At 46.3% G+C, this 20,561-nt stretch overlaps 1 protein-coding gene across 7 annotated transcripts in view; it reads left to right on the plus strand.

The window, feature by feature from the left end:
* The window catches only part of LOC115161816 (attractin), a 254,934-nt gene that overhangs the window by 159,017 nt on the left and 75,356 nt on the right, over positions 1–20,561 (plus strand). For all 7 annotated transcript variants that reach the window (XM_029712598.1, XM_029712600.1, XM_029712599.1 and 4 more), the window contains one exon: positions 1,531–1,592. In XM_029712598.1, coding sequence (XP_029568458.1) covers positions 1,531–1,592 — 62 coding nt within the window. The remainder of the gene's footprint in view (positions 1–1,530; positions 1,593–20,561) is intronic.

Consider the following 20,561-nt stretch of genomic DNA (forward strand, 5'->3'; position numbering starts at 1 on the left):
TCTATAGTCTACAGTTTAGCATCATGTTGCTGTGTTAGTTTGGTGTGTCTATAGTCTACAGTTTAGCATCATGCTGCTGTGTTAGTTTAGTGTGTCTATAGTCTACAGTTTAGCATCATGTTGCTGTGTTAGTTTAGTGTGTCTATAGTCTACAGTTTAGCATCATGTTGCTGTGTTAGTTTAGTGTGTCTATAGTCTACAGTTTAGCATCATGCTGCTGTGTTAGTTTGGTTTGTTAATAGTCTACAGTTTAGCATCATTTTGCCGTGTTAGTTTAGTGTGTCTATAGTCTACAGTTTAGCATCATGTTGCTGTGTTAGTTTAGTGTGTCTACAGTTTAGCATCATGTTGCTGTGTTAGTTTAGTGTGTCTACAGTTTAGCATCATGTTGCTGTGTTAGTTTAGTGTGTCTATAGTCTACAGTTTAGCATCATGTTGCTGTGTTAGTTTAATGTGTCTATAGTCTACAGTTTAGCATCATGCTGCTGTGTTTGTTTGGTTTGTTAATAGTCTACAGTTTAGCATCATGTTGCTGTGTTAGTTTAGTGTGTCTATAGTCTACAGTTTAGCATCATGTTGCTGTGTTAGTTTAGTGTGTCTATAGTCTACAGTTTAGCATCATGTTGCTGTGTTAGTTTAGTGTGTCTATAGTCTACAGTTTAGCATCATGTTGCTGTGTTAGTTTAGTGTGTCTATAGTCTACAGTTTAGCATCATGTTGCTGTGTTAGTTTAGTGTGTCTATAGTCTACAGTTTAGCGTCATGTTGCTGTGTTAGTTTAGTGTGTCTATAGTCTACAGTTTAGCATCATGTTGCTGTGTTAGTTTAGTGTGTCTATAGTCTACAGTTTAGCATCATGTTGCTGTGTTAGTTTAGTGTGTCTACAGTTTAGCATCATGTTGCTGTGTTAGTTTAGTGTGTCTACAGTTTAGCATCATGTTGCTGTGTTAGTTTAGTGTGTCTATAGTCTACAGTTTAGCATCATGTTGCTGTGTTAGTTTAATGTGTCTATAGTCTACAGTTTAGCATCATGCTGCTGTGTTTGTTTGGTTTGTTAATAGTCTACAGTTTAGCATCATGTTGCTGTGTTAGTTTAGTGTGTCTATAGTCTACAGTTTAGCATCATGTTGCTGTGTTAGTTTAGAGTGTCTATAGTCTACAGTTTAGCATCATGTTGCTGTGTTAGTTTAGTGTGTCTATAGTCTACAGTTTAGCATCATGTTGCTGTGTTAGTTTAGTGTGTCTATAGTCTACAGTTTAGCATCGGACATTACACTACATTTCCCTGTGTGTGTGTTTGTGTGTGTGTGTGTGTGTGTGTGTGTTTACAAGGTCTCAAGAACACACACTCAAAGGCAAGCACACACTCACAGGCAAGCACAGACAGACAGACACACAGACACACGCACACACACACACACACACACACAGACACGCACACACACACTCACGTACAGACACACACACATTGAATGCAGTCATGCCAATTATAGCCAGTTTGTCTGTCTCTAAGCTGTCTTTCTCTCCTCAGATTGCCTTCTCTCAGCACAGTAACTTCATGGATCTGGTGCAGTTCTTCGTCACGTTCTTCAGGTGAGCTCCTCTTCCTCCTACTCATCCTTCCTCATCATCCTCCTCTTCCCTCTCATCCTTCCTCCTCATCCTTCCTCCTCATCCTTCCTCATCATCCTCCTCTTTCTCATCCTTCCTCATCATCCTCCTCTTCCCACTCATCCTTCCTCCTCATCCTTCCTCATCATCCTCCTCTTCCCCCTCATCCTTCCTCATCGTCCTCCTCTTCCCCCTCATCCTTCCTCATCACCCTCCTCTTTCTCGTCATCCTTCCTCCTCATCCTTCCTCATCATCCTCCTTTTTCTCATCATCCTTCCTCATCATCATCTTCCTCTTCCTCCTCAGCCTTTCTGATCTTTCCTCATCCTCCTTGTCTTGCCTCTTCCTCCTCCTCTTTCTCATCATCCTCTTCCTCCTCCAATTATTCCTCCTCTTCCACCTCCTCTCTCCATTTCCTCTCACCACTTCCTCCTCCCTCCTCCTCACTCCACTTCCTCCTCCTCCCTCTTCCTCCCTCCACTTCCCTCTCCTCCCTCTTCCTCCCTCCTCCTTTCTCCACTTCTTCCTCCTCCCTCTTCCTCTCTCCTCCTCTATCCACCTCCTCTTCCTCCCTACTCCTCCTCTTTCTCCTCCCTCCTCTTCCTCCCCGTCCTCCTCCTCTTCTCTCAACTTTCTCCCTCCACTTCCTCTTCCTCTCTCCTCCTCCTCTCTACACTTCCTCTCCCTCCTCTTCCTCCCACCTCCTTTCTCCACTTCCTCTCTCCATTTCCTCCTCCTCCCTCCTCCTCCTCTCTCCACTTTCTCTCCCTCCTCTTTCTCCCTCCTTCTCCTCTCTCCACTTCCTCCTCCTCCCTCCTCTTCCTCCCTCATCTTCCTCCCTCATCTTCCTCATTTTCCCTTAGGTCACTCCCATTGAGTACCACTCCTCTCTCTGTTACTGTGGATGCCTTCAGCCCACCACCACACTTTGTGTAGCCATGGCGATGTTGATTCCAAACCGCTCTACCACTGCAGCAGACATTACTGCAGAGAAACATTCATTGAACTGTTAACAAACACACACACCTCATCCTAACACCTCGGGTAGTCTACCTGAGGGAAAACAGGAAATGGGAATGTGTTTGTGTGAGGCGCTTGTCTCTGTGTGAATGTAATAGTACTGACGTGATGTGTTATTGACCAGCACCGTACTGATGTGTTATTGACCAGCACCGTACTGATGTGATGTGTTATTGACCAGCACCGTACTGATGTGTTATTGACCAGCACCGTACTGATGTGATGTGTTATTGACCAGCACCGTACTGATGTGGTGTGTTATTGACCAGCACCGTACTGATGTGATGTGTTATTGACCAGCACCGTACTGATGTGTTATTGACCAGCACCGTACTGATGTGTTATTGACCAGCACCGTACTGATGTGTTATTGACCAGCACCGTACTGATGTGTTAATGACCAGCACCGTACTGATGTGGTGTGTTATTGACCAGCACCGTACTGATGTGGTGTGTTATTGACCAGCACTGTACTGATGTAATGTGTTATTGACCAGCACCGTAATGATGTGGTGTGTTATTGACCAGCACTGTACTGATGTGATGTGTTATTGACCAGCACCGTACTGATGTGTTATTGACCAGCACCGTACTGATGTGGTGTGTTATTGACCAGCACTGTACTGATGTGGTGTGTTATTGACCAGCACCGTACTGATGTGATGTGTTATTGACCAGCACCGTACTGATGTGTTATTGACCAGCACCGTACTGATGTGGTGTGTTAATGACCAGCACCGTACTGATGTGATGTGTTAATTACCAGCACCGTACTGATGTGATGTGTTATTGACCAGCACCGTACTGATGTGTTATTGCCCAGCACCGTACTGATGTGGTGTGTTATTGACCAGCACCGTACTGATGTGATGTGTTAATGACCAGCACCGTACTGATGTGTTATTGACCAGCACCGTACTGATGTGGTGTGTTAATGACCAGCACCGTACTGATGTGGTGTGTTAATGACCAGCACCGTACTGATGTGTTAATGACCAGTAATTGTTTGGTCCACACAGGGATACAGCGTTCGTACCGTCATGAAAAGTCTAGAAAAGTCATGACATTTTTAAATTGTGTTTTCCAGACGTGAAAAAGTTTTGGAAAATTATCAAATACAGAAAGTTTTGGGCAAGTTCTGGAAATGAATTTCATAATATCATTATTACCCCAGAATGTCAGTTAATCCAGAGGACAATTACCCCAGAATGTCAGTTAATCCAGAGGACAATTACCCCAGAATGTCAGTTAATCCAGAGGACAATTACCCCAGAATGTCAGTTAATCCAGAGGACAATTACCCCAGAATGTCAGTTAATCCAGAGGACAATTACCCCAGAATGTCAGTTAATCCAGAGGACAATTACCCCAGAATGTCAGTTAATCCAGAGGACAATTACCCCAGAATGTCAGTTAATCCAGAGGACAATTACCCCAGAATGTCAGTTAATCCAGAGGACAATTACCCCAGAATGTCAGTTAATCCAGAGGACAATTACCCCAGAATGTCAGTTAATCCAGAGGACAATTACCCCAGAATGTCAGTTAATCCAGAGGACAATTACCCCAGAATGTCAGTTAATCCAGAGGACAATTACCCCAGAATGTCAGTTAATCCAGAGGACAATTACCCCAGAATGTCAGTTAATCCAGAGGACAATTACCCCAGAATGTCAGTTAATCCAGAGGACAATTACCCCAGAATGTCAGTTAATCCAGAGGACAATTACCCCAGAATGTCAGTTAATCCAGAGGACAATTACCCCAGAATGTCAGTTAATCCAGAGGACAATTACCCCAGAATGTCAGTTAATCCAGAGGACAATTACCCCAGAATGTCAGTTAATCCAGAGGACAATTACCCCAGAATGTCAGTTAATCCAGAGGACAATTACCCCAGAATGTCAGTTAATCCAGAGGACAATTACCCCAGAATGTCAGTTAATCCAGAGGACAATTACCCCAGAATGTCAGTTAATCCAGAGGACAATTACCCCAGAATGTCAGTTAATCCAGAGGACAATTACCCCAGAATGTCAGTTAATCCAGAGGACAATTACCCCAGAATGTCAGTTAATCCAGAGGACAATTACCCCAGAATGTCAGTTAATCCAGAGGACAATTACCCCAGAATGTCAGTTAATCCAGAGGACAATTACCCCAGAATGTCAGTTAATCCAGAGGACAATTACCCCAGAATGTCAGTTAATCCAGAGGACAATTACCCCAGAATGTCAGTTAATCCAGAGGACAATTACCCCAGAATGTCAGTTAATCCAGAGGACAATTACCCCAGAATGTCAGTTAATCCAGAGGACAATTACCCCAGAATGTCAGTTAATCCAGAGGACAATTACCCCAGAATGTCAGTTAATCCAGAGGACAATTACCCCAGAATGTCAGTTAATCCAGAGGACAATTACCCCAGAATGTCAGTTAATCCAGAGGACAATTACCCCAGAATGTCAGTTAATCCAGAGGACAATTACCCCAGAATGTCAGTTAATCCAGAGGACAATTACCCCAGAATGTCAGTTAATCCAGAGGACAATTACCCCAGAATGTCAGTTAATCCAGAGGACAATTACCCCAGAATGTCAGTTAATCCAGAGGACAATTACCCCAGAATGTCAGTTAATCCAGAGGACAATTACCCCAGAATGTCAGTTAATCCAGAGGACAATTACCCCAGAATGTCAGTTAATCCAGAGGACAATTACCCCAGAATGTCAGTTAATCCAGAGGACAATTACCCCAGAATGTCAGTTAATCCAGAGGACAATTCAGTCGTATTTTTTTGTTCTTTCTCCAAACTGACCCCTGTAATTCGTTCTTTTTGTCAATAAAAATTGACAGTTATGGAAGCCTGGAGGTTTTTTTGTTCTAGCCGTGAAGACATATTGTTTCAACATGTCCAGGTGATAGGGGCCACGCCGATAACTCCAACTTGGTTCCCAAGTTTCTAAACCCCATACCAAACTATCTTTGGTCTAGTGTCACCGTAATATTTGGATTGAAGAATGATGCTAATCAGTAGTATATTTGCAGAAGACGTTTTGTATGTGAGCTAAACAGTGCATCTGAGGCTATGGATGAGAAAATGAACTTGTTCCAAAAGTTTAGCTTAGTATTAACAGCAAGGGTTGCATAAAATAGGCGCAATGTTTTTTTTTTTTTTTACTGACGCATTTGGCGATGTTCAGTTCATTGGCACAAAAAACGTATAAACAAAATCATTCACATTTAAGCTCTTCATATACAGTGCCCTCTGTAATTATTGGGACAGTGACACATTTTTGGATGTGTACTCCAGCGCTTTGGATTTTAAATGATACAATGACTATTAGGTTAATGTTAGGTGTGTTTAGAAAACATATTCTATTCTTGTTTCCAATAAAAGTGACTCCAAAATGACTACATTATTTACCGTTAATTTCTCTTGAGCACAAATGAAATCTGACGGTCTGCACTGTAACCTCATAGTCATTGTATAATTTCAAATCCAAAGTGCTGGAGTACACATCCAGAAATATCTACGTGTGTCCTTGTCCCATTAATAAGAGGACGCTCTCTATGTGCAGCACGTTGTTTTACGTTTCAATTTATCTGATCAGTTATGGTTTTCTGGCTCAAACCGTGAGCAACATCTGTCAAACTCTCAAAACACAGGGATGCCGATTCACGTAGGTTATCTAAGGTACAGGGTTGAGTATCGAGTGGTAGCCGGCTAGTAATGGTGACTATAGTTCAGGGTAGGGTCCTGGGCGGAGGCTAGTAATGGTGACTATAGTTCAGGGCAGGGTACTGGGCGGAGGCTAGTAATGGTGACTAAGTTCAGGACAGGGTACTGGGCGGAGGCTAGTAATGGTGACTATAGTTCAGGACAGGGTACTGGGTGGAGGCTAGTAATGGTGACTATAGTTCAGGGCAGGGTACTGGGCGGAGGCTAGTAATGGTGACTATAGTTCAGGACAGGGTACTGGGCGGAGGCTAGTAATGGTGACTATAGTTCAGGGCAGGGTACTGGGCGGAGGCTAGTAATGGTGACTATAGTTCAGGGCAGGGTACTGGGTGGAGGCCGGCTAGTAATGGTGACTATAGTTCAGGTGTCACGGGCTGGCTCAAGAAAGCAGGAGAGGTAGAGTCAGGCGCAGGAGACAGAGAATTCTTGACCACACTTCTTTATTCAAACAAAAAGATGTGGTCGGCAAAAAATAGGGACGCAGCCCTTAAATACTTCTGCGGTGGTGAACACAACGAAACCAACCACAGGCAGAGGAAAACCAGCACACGTTCCTCAAGCACACAAAACGGACAAGAAACATAATCACGCACAAACACAGACATCCTACGCTAAACTAAATAACCCCCCCCTACTAATGACTAACCCAAAACAGGTGCGTGCCTACCTAGACCTAACCAACAGAAAGTGAAACAAAAAAGGATCGATGGCAGCTAGTAGGCTGGCGACGACGACCGCCGAGCTCCGCCCGGCCGAGGAGGGGCGCCACCATCCGTCGGTGTCGTGACATCAGGACAGGGTACTGGGCGGAGGCCAGCTAGTAATGGTGACTATAGTTCAGGGCAGGGTACTGGGTGGAGGCCGGCTAGTAATGGTGACTATAGTTCAGGGCAGGGTACTGGGCGGAGGCTAGTAATGGTGACTATAGTTCAGGACAGGGTACTGGGCGGAGGCTGGCTAGTAATGGTGACTATAGTTCAGGACAGGGTACTGGGCGGAGGCTAGTAATGGTGACTATAGTTCAGGGCAGGGTACTGGGTGGAGGCTAGTAATGGTGACTATAGTTCAGGGCAGGGTACTGGGCGGAGGCTGGCTAATAATGGTGACTATAGTTCAGGACAGGGTGGTGGGTGGAGGCCGGCTAATAATGGTGACTATAGTTCAGGACAGGGTACTGGGTGGAGGCTAGTAATGGTGACTATAGTTCAGGGCAGGGTCCTGGGCGGAGACCGGCTAGTAATGGTGACTATAGTTCAGGACAGGGTACTGGGTGGAGGCCGGCTAATAATGGTGACTATAGTTCAGGACAGGGTACTGGGTGGAGGCTAGTAATGGTGACTATAGTTCAGGGCAGGGTACTGGGCGGAGGCCGGCTAGTAATGGTGACTATAGTTCAGGGCAGGGTACTGGGCGGAGGCCGGCTAATAATGGTGACTATAGTTCAGGACAGGGTACTGGGCAGAGGCTAGTAATGGTGTCTATAGTTCAGGGTACTGGGCGGAGCCCGGCTAGTAATGGTGACTATAGTTCAGGGCAGGGTACTGGGCGGAGGCCGGCTAGTAATGGTGACTATAGTTCAGGGCAGGGTACTGGGTGGAGGCCGGCTAGTAATGGTGACTATAGTTCAGGACAGGGTACTGGGTGGAGGCCGGCTAGTAATGGTGACTATAGTTCAGGACAGGGTACTGGGTGGAGGCTAGTAATGGTGACTATAGTTCAGGGTAGGGTACTGGGAAGAGGCTCGTAATGGTGACTATAGTTCAGGACAGGGTCCTGGGCGGAGGCTAGTAATGGTGACTATAGTTCAGGGCAGGGTACTGGGTGGAGGCTAGTACTGGTGACTATAGTTCAGGACAGGGTACTGGGTGGAGGCTAGTAATGGTGACTATAGTTCAGGACAGGGTACTGGGTGGAGGCCGGCTAGTAATGGTGACTAAGTTCAGGACAGGGTACTGGGCGGAGGCTAGTAATGGTGACTATAGTTCAGGACAGGGTACTGGGCGGAGGCTAGTAATGGTGACTATAGTTCAGGGCAGGGTACTGGGCGGAGGCTAGTAATGGTGACTATAGTTCAGGGCAGGGTACTGGGTGGAGGCTAGTACTGGTGACTATAGTTCAGGACAGGGTACTGGGTGGAGGCTAGTAATGGTGACTATAGTTCAGGACAGGGTACTGGGTGGAGGCCGGCTAGTAATGGTGACTAAGTTCAGGACAGGGTACTGGGCGGAGGCTAGTAATGGTGACTATAGTTCAGGGCAGGGTACTGGGCGGATGTTAGTAATGGTGACTATAGTTCAGGGCAGGGTACTGGGCGGAGGCTAGTAATGGTGACTATAGTTCAGGGCAGGGTACTGGGCGGAGGCTAGTAATGGTGACTATAGTTCAGGACAGGGTACTGGGCGGAGGCTAGTAATGGTGACTATAGTTCAGGGCAGGGTACTGGGCGGAGGCCGGCTAGTAATGGTGACTATAGTTTAGGACAGGGTACTGGGCAGAGGCCGGCAAGTAATGGTGACTATAGTTCAGGGCAGGGTACTGGGCGGAGGCCGGCTAGTAATGGTGACTATAGTTCAGGGCAGGGTACTGGGTGGAGGCCGGCTAGTAATGGTTACTATAGTTCAGGGCAGGGTACTGGCTGGAGGCTAGTAATGGTGACTATAGTTCAGGGGAGGGTATTGGGTGGAGGCCGGCTAGTAATGGTGACTATAGTTCAGGGCAGGGTACTGGGCGGAGGCTAGTAATGTTGACTATAGTTCAGGGCAGGGTACTGGGCGGAGGCTAGTAATGGTGACTATAGTTCAGGGCAGGGTACTGGGCGGAGGCTAGTAATGGTGACTATAGTTCAGGACAGGGTACTGGGCGGAGGCCGGCTAGTAATGGTGACTATAGTTCAGGGCAGGGTACTGGGCGGAGGCTAGTAATGGTGACTATAGTTCAGGGCAGGGTACTGGGTGGAAGCTAGTAATGGTGACTATAGTTCAGGACAGGGTACTGTGTGGAGGCTAGTAATGGTGACTATAGTTCAGGACAGGGTACTGGGCGGAGGCTAGTAATGGTGACTATAGTTCAGGGCAGGGTACAGGGCGGAGGCCGGCTAGTAATGGTGACTATAGTTCAGGGCAGGGTACTGGGCGGAGGCTAGTAATGGTGACTATAGTTCAGGACAGGGTACTGGGCGGAGGCCGGCTAGTAATGGTGACTATAGTTCAGGGCAGGGTACTGGGCGGAGGCTAGTAATGGTGACTATAGTTCAGGGCAGGGTACTGGGCGGAGGCTAGTAATGGTGACTATAGTTCAGGGCAGGGTACTGGGCGGAGGCTAGTAATGGTGACTGTTGTTCAGGGCAGGGTACTGGGCGGAGGCTAGTAATGGTGACTATAGTTCAGGGCAGGGTACTGGGCGGAGGCTAGTAATGGTGACTATAGTTCAGGACAGGGTGCTGGGCGGAGGCTAGTAATGGTGACTATAGTTCAGGGCAGTGTACTGGGCGAAGGCTAGTAATGGTGACTATAGTTCAGGACAGGGTACTGGGTGGAGGCTATTAATGGTGACTATAGTTCAGGACAGGGTACTGGGCGGAGGCTAGTAATGGTGACTATAGTTCAGGACAGGGTACTGGGCGGAGGCTAGTAATGGTGACTATAGTTCAGGGCAGGGTACTGGGCGGAGGCTAGTAATGGTGACTATAGTTCAGGGCAGGGTACTGGGCAGAGACTAGTAATGGTGACTATAGTTCAGGGCAGGGTACTGGGCGGAGGCTAGTAATGGTGACTATAGTTCAGGGCAGGGTATTGGGAGGAGGCCGCATCGTCTGATGGCCTGGAGATGGAAGCTGTTTGTCAGTCTCTCGGTCCCAGCTTTGAGCCACCTGTACTGTCTCCACCTGAGATGGTAGTGGGGTGAACAGGCCGTGGCTTGGTTGGCAGAGGTCCTTGATGATCCAATCAAATCAAAATGTATTTCTCACATGCGTCGAATACAACATGTGTAGACATGTGTAGAAATGCTTACTTACAAGCCCTTAACCAACAGTGCAGTTCAAGATGAGTTAAAAAATATTTACCAAATAAACTAAAGTAAAAAAATTATAAAAAGTAACACAATAACATAACAATAACAAGGCTATATACAGGGGGTACCAGTACCGTGTCAGTGTGTGGGGGTACAGGTTAGTTGAGGTAATTTGTACATGTAAGTAGGGGTGAAGTGACTATGCAGAGATAATAAACAGCGAGTAGCAGCAGTGTACAAAACAAATGGAGGGGGGGTGTCATTGTAAATAGTCCGGTGGCCATTTGATTAATTGTCCAGCAGTTTTATGGCTTGGGGGTAGAAGCTGTTAAGCAGCCTTTTGATCCTAGATTTGGCTCTCCGGTACCGCTTGCCGTGCGGTAGCAGAGAAAACAGTTTATGACTTGGGTGACTGGAGTCTCTGACAATTTTATGGGCTTTCCTCTGACACCGCCTATTATATAGGTCCTGGATGGCAGGAAGTTTGGCCCCAGTGATGTACTGGGCTGTACTCACTACCCTCTGTAGCGCCTTACGGTCAGATGCCGAGCGGTCGCTGTACCAGGCAGTGATGCAACCAGTCAGGATGCTCTCAATGCTGCAGCTGTAGAACTTTTTGAGGATCTGGGGACCCATGACAAATCTTTTCAGTCTCCTGAGGGAGAATAGATTTTGTCGTGCCCTCTTCACGACTGTCTTGTTGTGTTTGGAACTTGAAACTCTCAACCCTCTCCATTACAGCCCCGTTGATGTTAATGGGGACCTGTTCGGCCCACCTTTTCCTGTTGTCCACGATCAGCTACTTTGTCTTGCTTACATTGAGGGAGAGGTTGTTGTCCTGACACCACACTGCCAGGTCTCTGACCTTCTCCCTATAGGCCGTCTCATCGTTGTCGGTGATCAGGCCTACCACTGTTGTGTCGTCAGCAACTTAATAATGGTGTTGGAGTCATGCCTGGCCATGAAGTCATGAGTGAACAGGGAGTACAGGGGGGGACTGAGCACGCACCCCTGGGGAGCTCCAGTGTTGAGGGTCAGCGTGGCATACGTGTTGTTGCCTACCCTTACCAGCTGGGGGCGGCCCGTCAGGAAGTCCAGGATCCAATTGCAGAGGGTGGTGTTTAGTCCCAGGGTCCTTAGCTTAGTGATGAGCTTTGAGGGCACTATGGTGTTGAACGCTGAGCTGTAGTCAATGAATAGCATTCTCACATAGGTGTTCCTTTTGTCAAGGTGGGAAAGGGCAGTGTGGAGTGCAATAGAGATTGCGTCATCTGTGGATCTGTTGGGGCGGTATGCAAATTGGAGTGGTTCTAGGGTATCCGGGAGGATGGTGTTGATGTGAGCCATGACCAGCCTTTCAAAGCACTTCATGGCTACTGACGTGAGTGCTACGGGCAGTAATCATTTAAGCAGGTTACCTTCACTTCATTGGGCACAGGGACTATGGTGGTCTGCTTGAAACATGTAGGCATTACAGACTCAGTCAGGGAGAGGTTGAAAATGTCAGTGAAGACACTTGACAGTTGGTCAGCGTATGCTTTGAGGACACGTCCTGGTAATCCGTCTGGCCCCGCGTCTTTGTGAATATTGAGCTATTTAAAGGTGTTGCTCACATCAGCTACCGAGAGCGTTATCACACAGTCATCCAGAACAGCTGGTGCTCTCGTGCATGCTTCAGTGTTGCTTGCCTCGAAGCGAGCATAAAAGGCATTTAGCTCGTCTGATAGGCTCACGTCACTGGGCAGCTCGCGTCTGGGTTTCCTTTTGTTGTCTGTAATAGTTTTCAAGCCCTGCCAACATCCGATGAGCATCAGAGCCGGTGTTGTAGGATTCCGTCTTAATCCTGTATTGACGCTTTGCCTGTTTGATGGTTCGTCAGAGGGCATAGCGGGATTTCTTATAAGTGTCTGGATTAGTGTCCTGCTCCTTGAAAGCGGCAGCTCTAGCCTTTAACTCAATGCAGATATTGCCTGTAATCCATGGCTTCTGGTTGGGATTTGTACGTACGGTCACTGTGGGGACGACGTCGTCGATGCACTTATTGATGATGCCGATGACTGAGGTGGTATACTCCTCAATGCCATTGGATGAAATCCGGAACATGTTCCAGTCTGTGCTAGCAAAACAGTCCTGTAGCGTAGCATCCGCGTCACCTGACCACTTCCGTATTGAGCGAGTCACTGGTACTTCCTGCTTTAGTTTTAGCTTGTAAGCAAATCTTCCATGGCCTTTCCTGACACCAGGTGCAGGCAGTGTGCCCCCGGTGATGCGTTGGGCTGACCTCACCACCTTCTGGAGAGCCCTGTGGTTGCGAACGGTGCTATTGCCATACCAGACCGACAGGATGCTCTCAATGGTGCATCTGTAGAAGTGTGTGAGGGTCTGATGGGCCAAGGCAAATTTCTTCAGCTTTCTTAGGTTGAAGAGGCGCTGTTGCACCTTTTCAGGTTGTCAGTGATGCGCACGCCGAGGAACTTAAAGATGTTCGCGGTCCCGTTGATGTGGGTGGGGGCCTGCTCTCTCTGCTGTCTCCTGAAGTCCACGATCATCTCCTTTGTTTTGTTGACGTTGAGTGCTGCCTACCTTCACCACCTGTGGTCGGCCCATCAGGAAGTCCAAGACCCCCCCCCCCCCAACGCGGCTACAGATGCCATCTGGGCGAGCAGCCTTGCAAGGGTGACAGTGCTCTTGAGTTTTCCTCGAAACGGGCAAAGAAGGTGTTTAGCTTGTCCGGGGCCAAGGCGTCGGTGTCTGCCTGGTTTTCCCTTTGTCTCTGTACTGTTGTTTTACCTCTTTGATTGCCTTACGGAAGGCATAGCTTGTCTGTTTGTACACATCCATGTTCCCAGTCACCTTGCTATGGTTCGTCCGTTCAGTTTTGTGCGAATGCTGCAATCTATCCCCGGTTTTTGATTTCGAACTCGGCTAGGCGAACCGAACAAGTGTAATCGCATACTCCCTTAGAAGAGCTATACAGAGTTGCAAAGAGAAATCCATATGTCAGACTGGCCAATAAAAAAAAAACGATTAAGATGGGCAAAAGAACACAGATACTGGACAGAGGAACTCTGCCAAGAAGGCCAGCATCCTGGAGTCGCCTCTTCACTGTTGACGTTGAGACTGGTGTTTTGCGGGTACTATTTAATGAAGCTGCCAGTTGAACAATTGTGAGTCATCTGTTTCTCAAACTAGATACTCTAATGTACTTCTCCTCTTGCTCAGTTGTGCACCGGGGCCTCCCACTCCTCTTTCTATTCTGGTTAGAGCCAGTTTGCTCTGTTCTGTGAAGGGAGTAGTACACAGCGTTGTACGAGATCTTCAGTTTCTTGGCAATTTCTTGCATGGAATAGCCTTCATTTCTCAGAACAAGAATAGACTGACGAGTTTCAGAAGAAAGTGCTTTGTTTCTGGCCATTTTTTTTAGCCTGTAATTGAACCCACAAATGCTGATGCTCCAGATACTCAACTAGTCTAAAGAAGGCCAGTTTTATTGCTTCTTTAATCAGGACAACGTTTTTCTGCTGTGCTAACATAATTGCAAAAGGGTTTTCTAATAATCAATTAGCCTTTTAAAATAAAAAACTTGGATTAGTTAACACATGTGCCATTGGAACACAGGAGTGATGGTTTCTGATAATGGGCCTCTGTACGCCTATGTAGATATTCCATTAAAAATCAGCCGTTTCCAGCTACAATAGTCATTTACAACGTTAACAATGTCTACACTGTATTTCTGATCAATTTGATGTTATTTTAACGAACAAAAACTGTGTTTTTCTTATAAAAACAAGGACATTTCTAAGTGACCCCAAACATTTGAACAAGAGTGTACATTTCCTGAAGAAAAAAAATGCTGTGCTTGCTTCAGCTTAATTAAAACATTAGTAGCCATCTTTGATATATTGGGTGGTCAACTGTCCTCCGGGAGAGATACTGGGTCTGCAGGCTTTTATTCTTTTATTTCATATTTATTATAATATTTGTATTATTTTATTTCATATTTATTTTTATTAGCCCCCCCCATCTAACAAACATTTTAGAAATTCACTGTTTGAGCAGGGCTGGATCAAAAGCCTGCAACACCCAGTAACTCTCCAGACTGAGGGTTGATCACCGCTGTGTTTTATACAGTAGCTTAACAGGCCGTCTAAGTGCCTTGCACAGTAACAGCAGATGGTATGTGGGATCAGAGAGCAACCTCCCAGTGTCGATACCACATTATCCTTACTTTTATCCTTTACGTACATAGAGACGCCACCAATTGTTGGTCATGGAAATGTGGTTAAAATTCATGGAAAAGTCAGGGCCTTCCCTGTGGCTCAGTTGGTAGAGCATGGTGTTTGCAACGCCAGCATGGTGTGTGCAACGCCAGGGTTGTGGGTTCGATTCACACGGGGGGCCAGTACAAAAAAATGCATGAAATGAAATGTATGCATTCACCACTGTAAGTCGCTCTGAATAAGAGCGTCTGCTAAAATGAGTAAAATGTAATGAAAGTCCATCTGTCAAAATGTGTATGAACCCTGAGTATAGTAAAACAAACGAGAGTGTGAGTCTTACGTACGCACAAATAATGTCCTCCTGGTTTTATTGAGCCAAGACAGGAGACACTAATTGTATTATTATAAATGTTTCATTTTTTTTACCACATTTTTGTGGTATCCAATTGGTAGTTACAGTCTTGTCCCATCACTGCAACTCCCCTACAGACTCAGGAGAGGCAAAGGTCGAGAGTCCTCTGCATCCTCTGAAACACGACCCAGCCAAGCCGCCCCGCTTAACACGGAAGCCAGCCGCACCAATGTGTCGGAGGAAACACCGTACACCTGGCGACCGTGTCAGCATGCACTGCCCCCGGCCCGCCACAGGAGTCGCTAGAGCGCGATGGGACAACCCGGCCGGCAAAACCCGACACAGCCTGGGACCGAACCAGGATCTGTAGTAATGCAGCTAGCACTGCGATGCAGTGCCTTAGACCGCTGTGCCACTCAGGAGACCTTAATGGTAGTTTGCATTAGAATAGTATTTAATGGTAGTTTGCATTAGAATAGTATTTAATGGTAATTTGCATGAGGAGAGTATAGAATGGTAGTTTGCATTAGAGGAGTATTTAATGGTAGTTTGCATTAGGAGAGTATTTAATGGTAGTTTGCATTAGAGGAGTATTGAATGGTAGTTTGCATTAGGAGAGTATTGAATGGTAGTTTGCATTAGAGGAGTATTGAATGGTAGTTTGCATTAGGAGAGTATTGAATGGTAGTTTGCATTAGAGGAGTATTTAATGGTAGTTTGCATTAGGAGAGTATTGAATGGTAGTTTGCATTAGAGGAGTATTTAATGGTAGTTTGCATTAGGAGAGTATTTAATGGTAGTTTGCATTAGGAGAGTATTTAATGGTAGTTTGCATTAGAGGAGTATTTAATGGTAGTTTGCATTAGAGGAGAATTTAATGGTAGTTTGCATTAGGAGAGTATTGAATGGTAGTTTGCATTAGAGGTGTATTTAATGGTAGTTTGCATTAGAGGAGTATTTAATGGTAGTTTGCATTAGGAGAGTATTTAATGGTAGTTTGCATTAGAGGAGTATTTAATGGTAGTTTGCATTAGAGGAGTATTTAATGGTAGTTTGCATTAGGAGAGTATTGAATGGTAGTTTGCATTAGGAGAGTATTTAATGGTAGTTTGCATTAGAGGAGTATTGAATGGTAGTTTGCATTAGAGGAGTATTTAATGGTAGTTTGCATTAGAGGAGTATTTAATTGTAGTTTGCATTAGAGGAGTATTTAATGGTAGTTTGCATTAGGAGAGTATTTAATGGTAGTTTGCATTAGGAGAGTATTGAATGGTAGTTTGCATTAGAGGAGTATTGAATGGTAGTTTGCATTAGAGGAGTATTTAATGGTAGTTTGCATTAGAGGAGTATTGAATGGTAGTTTGCATTAGGAGAGTATTTAATGGTAGTTTGCATTAGAGGAGTATTTAATGGTAGTTTGCATTAGGAGAGTATTTAATGGTAGTTTGCATTAGAGGAGTATTTAATGGTAGTTTGCATTATGTCACGCACTTCATCATCCGATGATATAGCGAAATCGTCGTCTGAAAGTGTGGACCAATACGCAGTAGAGTTGGTGTTCATTTTCTTAATTTATTAAAGATCGTTGAACACGAGAAAACAAGAAAACAATAAGCACGACAAATGACAGTTTTGCAGGCTCAAAAAAACACGCAATGCAAAAACAATCTCCCACAAATCCCAAACACACCCTAATATATGGGACTCTCAATCAAAGGCAAAGAGAAAACACCTGCCTTCAATTGAGAGTCCCAACCCCAATTAATCAACCATGGAAACACAGACTACCTAGACTAGACATAGAATTACCTAAACATAGATCATAAACCATAAACCCGGAAATACTAAATCAAACGCCCTTTTCCCAAAACACCACCCTGAACCACATAAAACAAATACCCTCTGCCACGTCCTGACCAAACTACAATACCAATTAACCCTTATACTGGCCAGGACGTGAAACATTAGGAGAGTATTTAATGGTAGTTTGCATTAGAGGAGTATTTAATGGTAGTTTGCATTAGAGGAGTATTTAATGGTAGTTTGCATTAGGAGAGTATTTAATGGTAGTTTGCATTAGAGGAGTATTTAATGGTAGTTTGCATTAGAGGAGTATTGAATGGTAGTTTGCATTAGAGGAGTATTGAATGGTAGTTTGCATTAGGAGAGTATTTAATGGTAGTTTGCATTAGAGGAGTATTGAATGGTAGTTTGCATTAGGAGAGTATTGAATGGTAGTTTGCATTAGAGGAGTATTTAATGGTAGTTTGCATTAGAGGAGTATTGAATGGTAGTTTGCATTAGAGGTGTATTTAATGGTAGTTTGCATTAGAGGTGTATTTGCATGGTAGTTTGCATTAGAGGAGTATTTAATGGTAGTTTGCATTAGGAGAGTATTTAATGGTAGTTTGCATTAGAGGAGTATTTAATGGTAGTTTGCATTAGAGGTGTATTTAATGGTAGTTTGCATTAGAGGAGTATTTAATGGTAGTTTGCATTAGAGGAGTATTTAATGGTAGTTTGCATTAGGAGAGTATTTAATGGTAGTTTGCATTAGAGGAGTATTTAATGGTAGTTTGCATTAGAGGAGTATTGAATGGTAGTTTGCATTAGGAGAGTATTTAATGGTAGTTTGCATTAGGAGTAGGCTGCTCTGTTGTCCAGACAGAGTATCTCATCTAACCTAACCTAACTCCTGGTATACAGACATCTGGAAGGAGAGTTCCAGACAGAGTATCTCATCTAACTCCTGGTATACAGACACCTGGAAGGAGAGTTCCAGACAGAGTATCTAATCCAACTCCTGGTAATACAGACACCTGGAAGGAATGTTGTGTCTCCACCTTCTCCTGACCGTGAGGGGTCGTAACCTGGAAGTAATCAATGTTTTCTTTGATGTCAACCGTGTCTCTACCAGTTCTCCTCAGGCACCCCTTTCCCTAATCTCCCTGCCGTCCCCCCTCTCTTCTTCCCTGACCTCCCCCCTCTCTTCTTCCCTGACCTCCTCAGGCACCCCTTTCCCTAATCTCCCTGTCGTCCTCCCTTCCCTTATCTCTCTGCCGTCCCCCCTTCCCTTATCTCCCTGACGTCCCCCCTTCCCTTATCTCCCTGACGTCCTCCCACCCTTCTTCTTTCCTGCCCTCCCCCCTCTCTTCTTTCCTGCCCTCCCCCCTCTCTTCTTCCCTGACCTCCCCCCTCTCTTCTTCCCTGACCTCCCCCCTCTCTTCTTCCCTGACCTCCCCCCTCTCTTCTTCCCTGACCTCCCCCCTCTCTTCTTCCCTGACCTCCCCCCTCTCTTCTTCCCTGCCGTCCTCCCTCTCTTCTTCCCTGACCTCCCCCCTCTCTTCTTCCCTGCCCTCCCCCCTCTCTTCTTCCCTGCCCTCCCCCCTCTCTTCTTCCCTGACCTCCTCAGCCCTCCACCTCCCCCTCTCTCCCCCCTCTCTTCTTCCCTGACCTCCCCCCTCTCTTCTTCCCTGCCCTCCCCCCTCTCTTCTTCCCTGACCTCCTCAGCCCTCCACCTCCCCCTCTCTTCCCCCTCTCTTCTTCCCGGCATCTGACTGTAAGGCGCTACAGAGGGTAGTGCGTACGGCCCAGTACAACACTGGGGCCAAGCTTCCTGACATCCAGGACCTATATAATAGGCGGTGTCAGAAGGATGCCCATAAAATTGTCAGAGACTCCAGACAGCCAAGTCATAGACTGTTTTCTCTGCTACCACACGGCAAGCGGTACCAGTGCGCCAAGTCTAGGACCAAAAGGCTCCTTAACAGCTTCTACCCCCAAGCCAGAAGACTGCTGAACAGTTAATCAAATGGCTACCAGACTATTTACATTGACCCCCCTCCCCCTCCATTTGTTTTGTTTTGTACACTGCTGCTACTCGCTGTTTATTATCAATGCATAGTCACTTCACCCCTACCTACATGTACATATTACCTCAACTAACCTGTACCTACCGCACGCTGACTCTGTACTTTTTTATTATTTTTTACTTTAGTTTATTTGGTAAATATTTTCTTAACTCATCTTGAACTGTATTGTTGGTTAAGGGCTTGTAAGTAAGCGTTTCACGATAAGGTCTACACTTGTTGTATTCGACGCATGTGACAAATAAAGTTTGATTTGTATCAGGTGCACTTGATTAGAGTTGAAGAAAACCTACAAGATGGTAATTCTCCAGGAGAGACCTGTATCAGATCATGCTGGATCTTCAGTCGAGTCTGTTGATTCCATCTTGATCTGGTCATCCTCATTGTGGTAGTCCAGTCCCTTGGAGGCCTGATCTGGTCATCCTCATTGTGGTAGTCCAGTCCCTTTGGGAGGCCTGATCTGGTCATCCTCATTGTGGTAGTCCAGTCCCTTGGAGGCCTGATCTGGTCATCCTCATCGTGGTAGTCCAGTCCCTTGGAGGCCTGATCTGGTCATCCTCATTGTGGTAGTCCAGTCCCTTGGAGGCCTGATCTGGTCATCCTCATCGTGGTAGTCCAGTCCCTTGGAGGCCTGATCTGGTCATCCTCATTGTGGTAGTCCAGTCCCTTGGAGGCCTGATCTGGTCATCCTCATCGTGGTAGTCCAGTCCCTTGGAGGCCTGATCTGGTCATCCTCATTGTGGTAGTCTAGTCCCTTGGAGGCCTGATCTGGTCATTCTCATCGTGGTAGTCCAGTCCCTTGGAGGTCTGATCTGGTTGTCCTCATTGTGGTAGTCCAGTCCCTTGGTTCCTGATCTGGTCATCCTCATCGTGGTAGTCCAGTCCCTTTGAGGTCTGATCTGGTCATCCTCATTGTGGTAGTCCAGTCCCTTTGGGAGGCCTGATCTGGTCATCCTCATTGTGGTAGTCCAGTCCCTTTGGGAGGCCTGATCTGATCATCCTTATCGTGGTAGTCCAGTCCCTTGGAGGCCTGATCTGGTCATCCTCATCGTGGTAGTCCAGTCCCTTGGAGGCCTGATCTGGTCATCCTCATTGTGGTAGTCCAGTCCCTTAGAGGCCTGATCTGGTCATCCTCATCGTGGTAGTCCAGTCCCTTGGAGGTCTGATCTGGTTGTCCTCATTGTGGTAGTCCAGTCCCTTGGTTCCTGATCTGGTCATCCTCATCGTGGTAGTCCAGTCCCTTTGAGGTCTGATCTGGTCATCCTCATTGTGGTAGTCCAGTCCCTTTGGGAGGCCTGATCTGGTCATCCTCATTGTGGTAGTCCAGTCCCTTTGGGAGGCCTGATCTGGTCATCCTCATTGTGGTAGTCCAGTCCCTTTGGGAGGCCTGATCTGGTCATCCTCATTGTGGTAGTCCAGTCCCTTTGGGAGGCCTGATCTGGTCATCCTCATTGTGGTAGTCCAGTCCCTTTGGGAGGCCTGATCTGGTCATCCTCATTGTGGTAGTCCAGTCCCTTTGGGAGGCCTGATCTGATCATCCTCATTGTGGTAGTCCAGTCCCTTTGGGAGGCCTGATCTGGTCATCCTCATTGTGGTAGTCCAGTCCCTTTGGGAGGCCTGATCTGGTCATCCTCATTGTGGTAGTCCAGTCCCTTTGGGAGGCCTGATCTGATCATCCTCATTGTGACGATTTTCCAGGCCTTCTTTTCACACCGCCTGGTATAGAGGTCTTGGAT

Source organism: Salmo trutta, chromosome 25 (genome assembly GCF_901001165.1).
Source record: "Salmo trutta chromosome 25, fSalTru1.1, whole genome shotgun sequence".
In the NCBI taxonomy this organism is placed as follows: Eukaryota; Metazoa; Chordata; class Actinopteri; order Salmoniformes; family Salmonidae; genus Salmo; species Salmo trutta.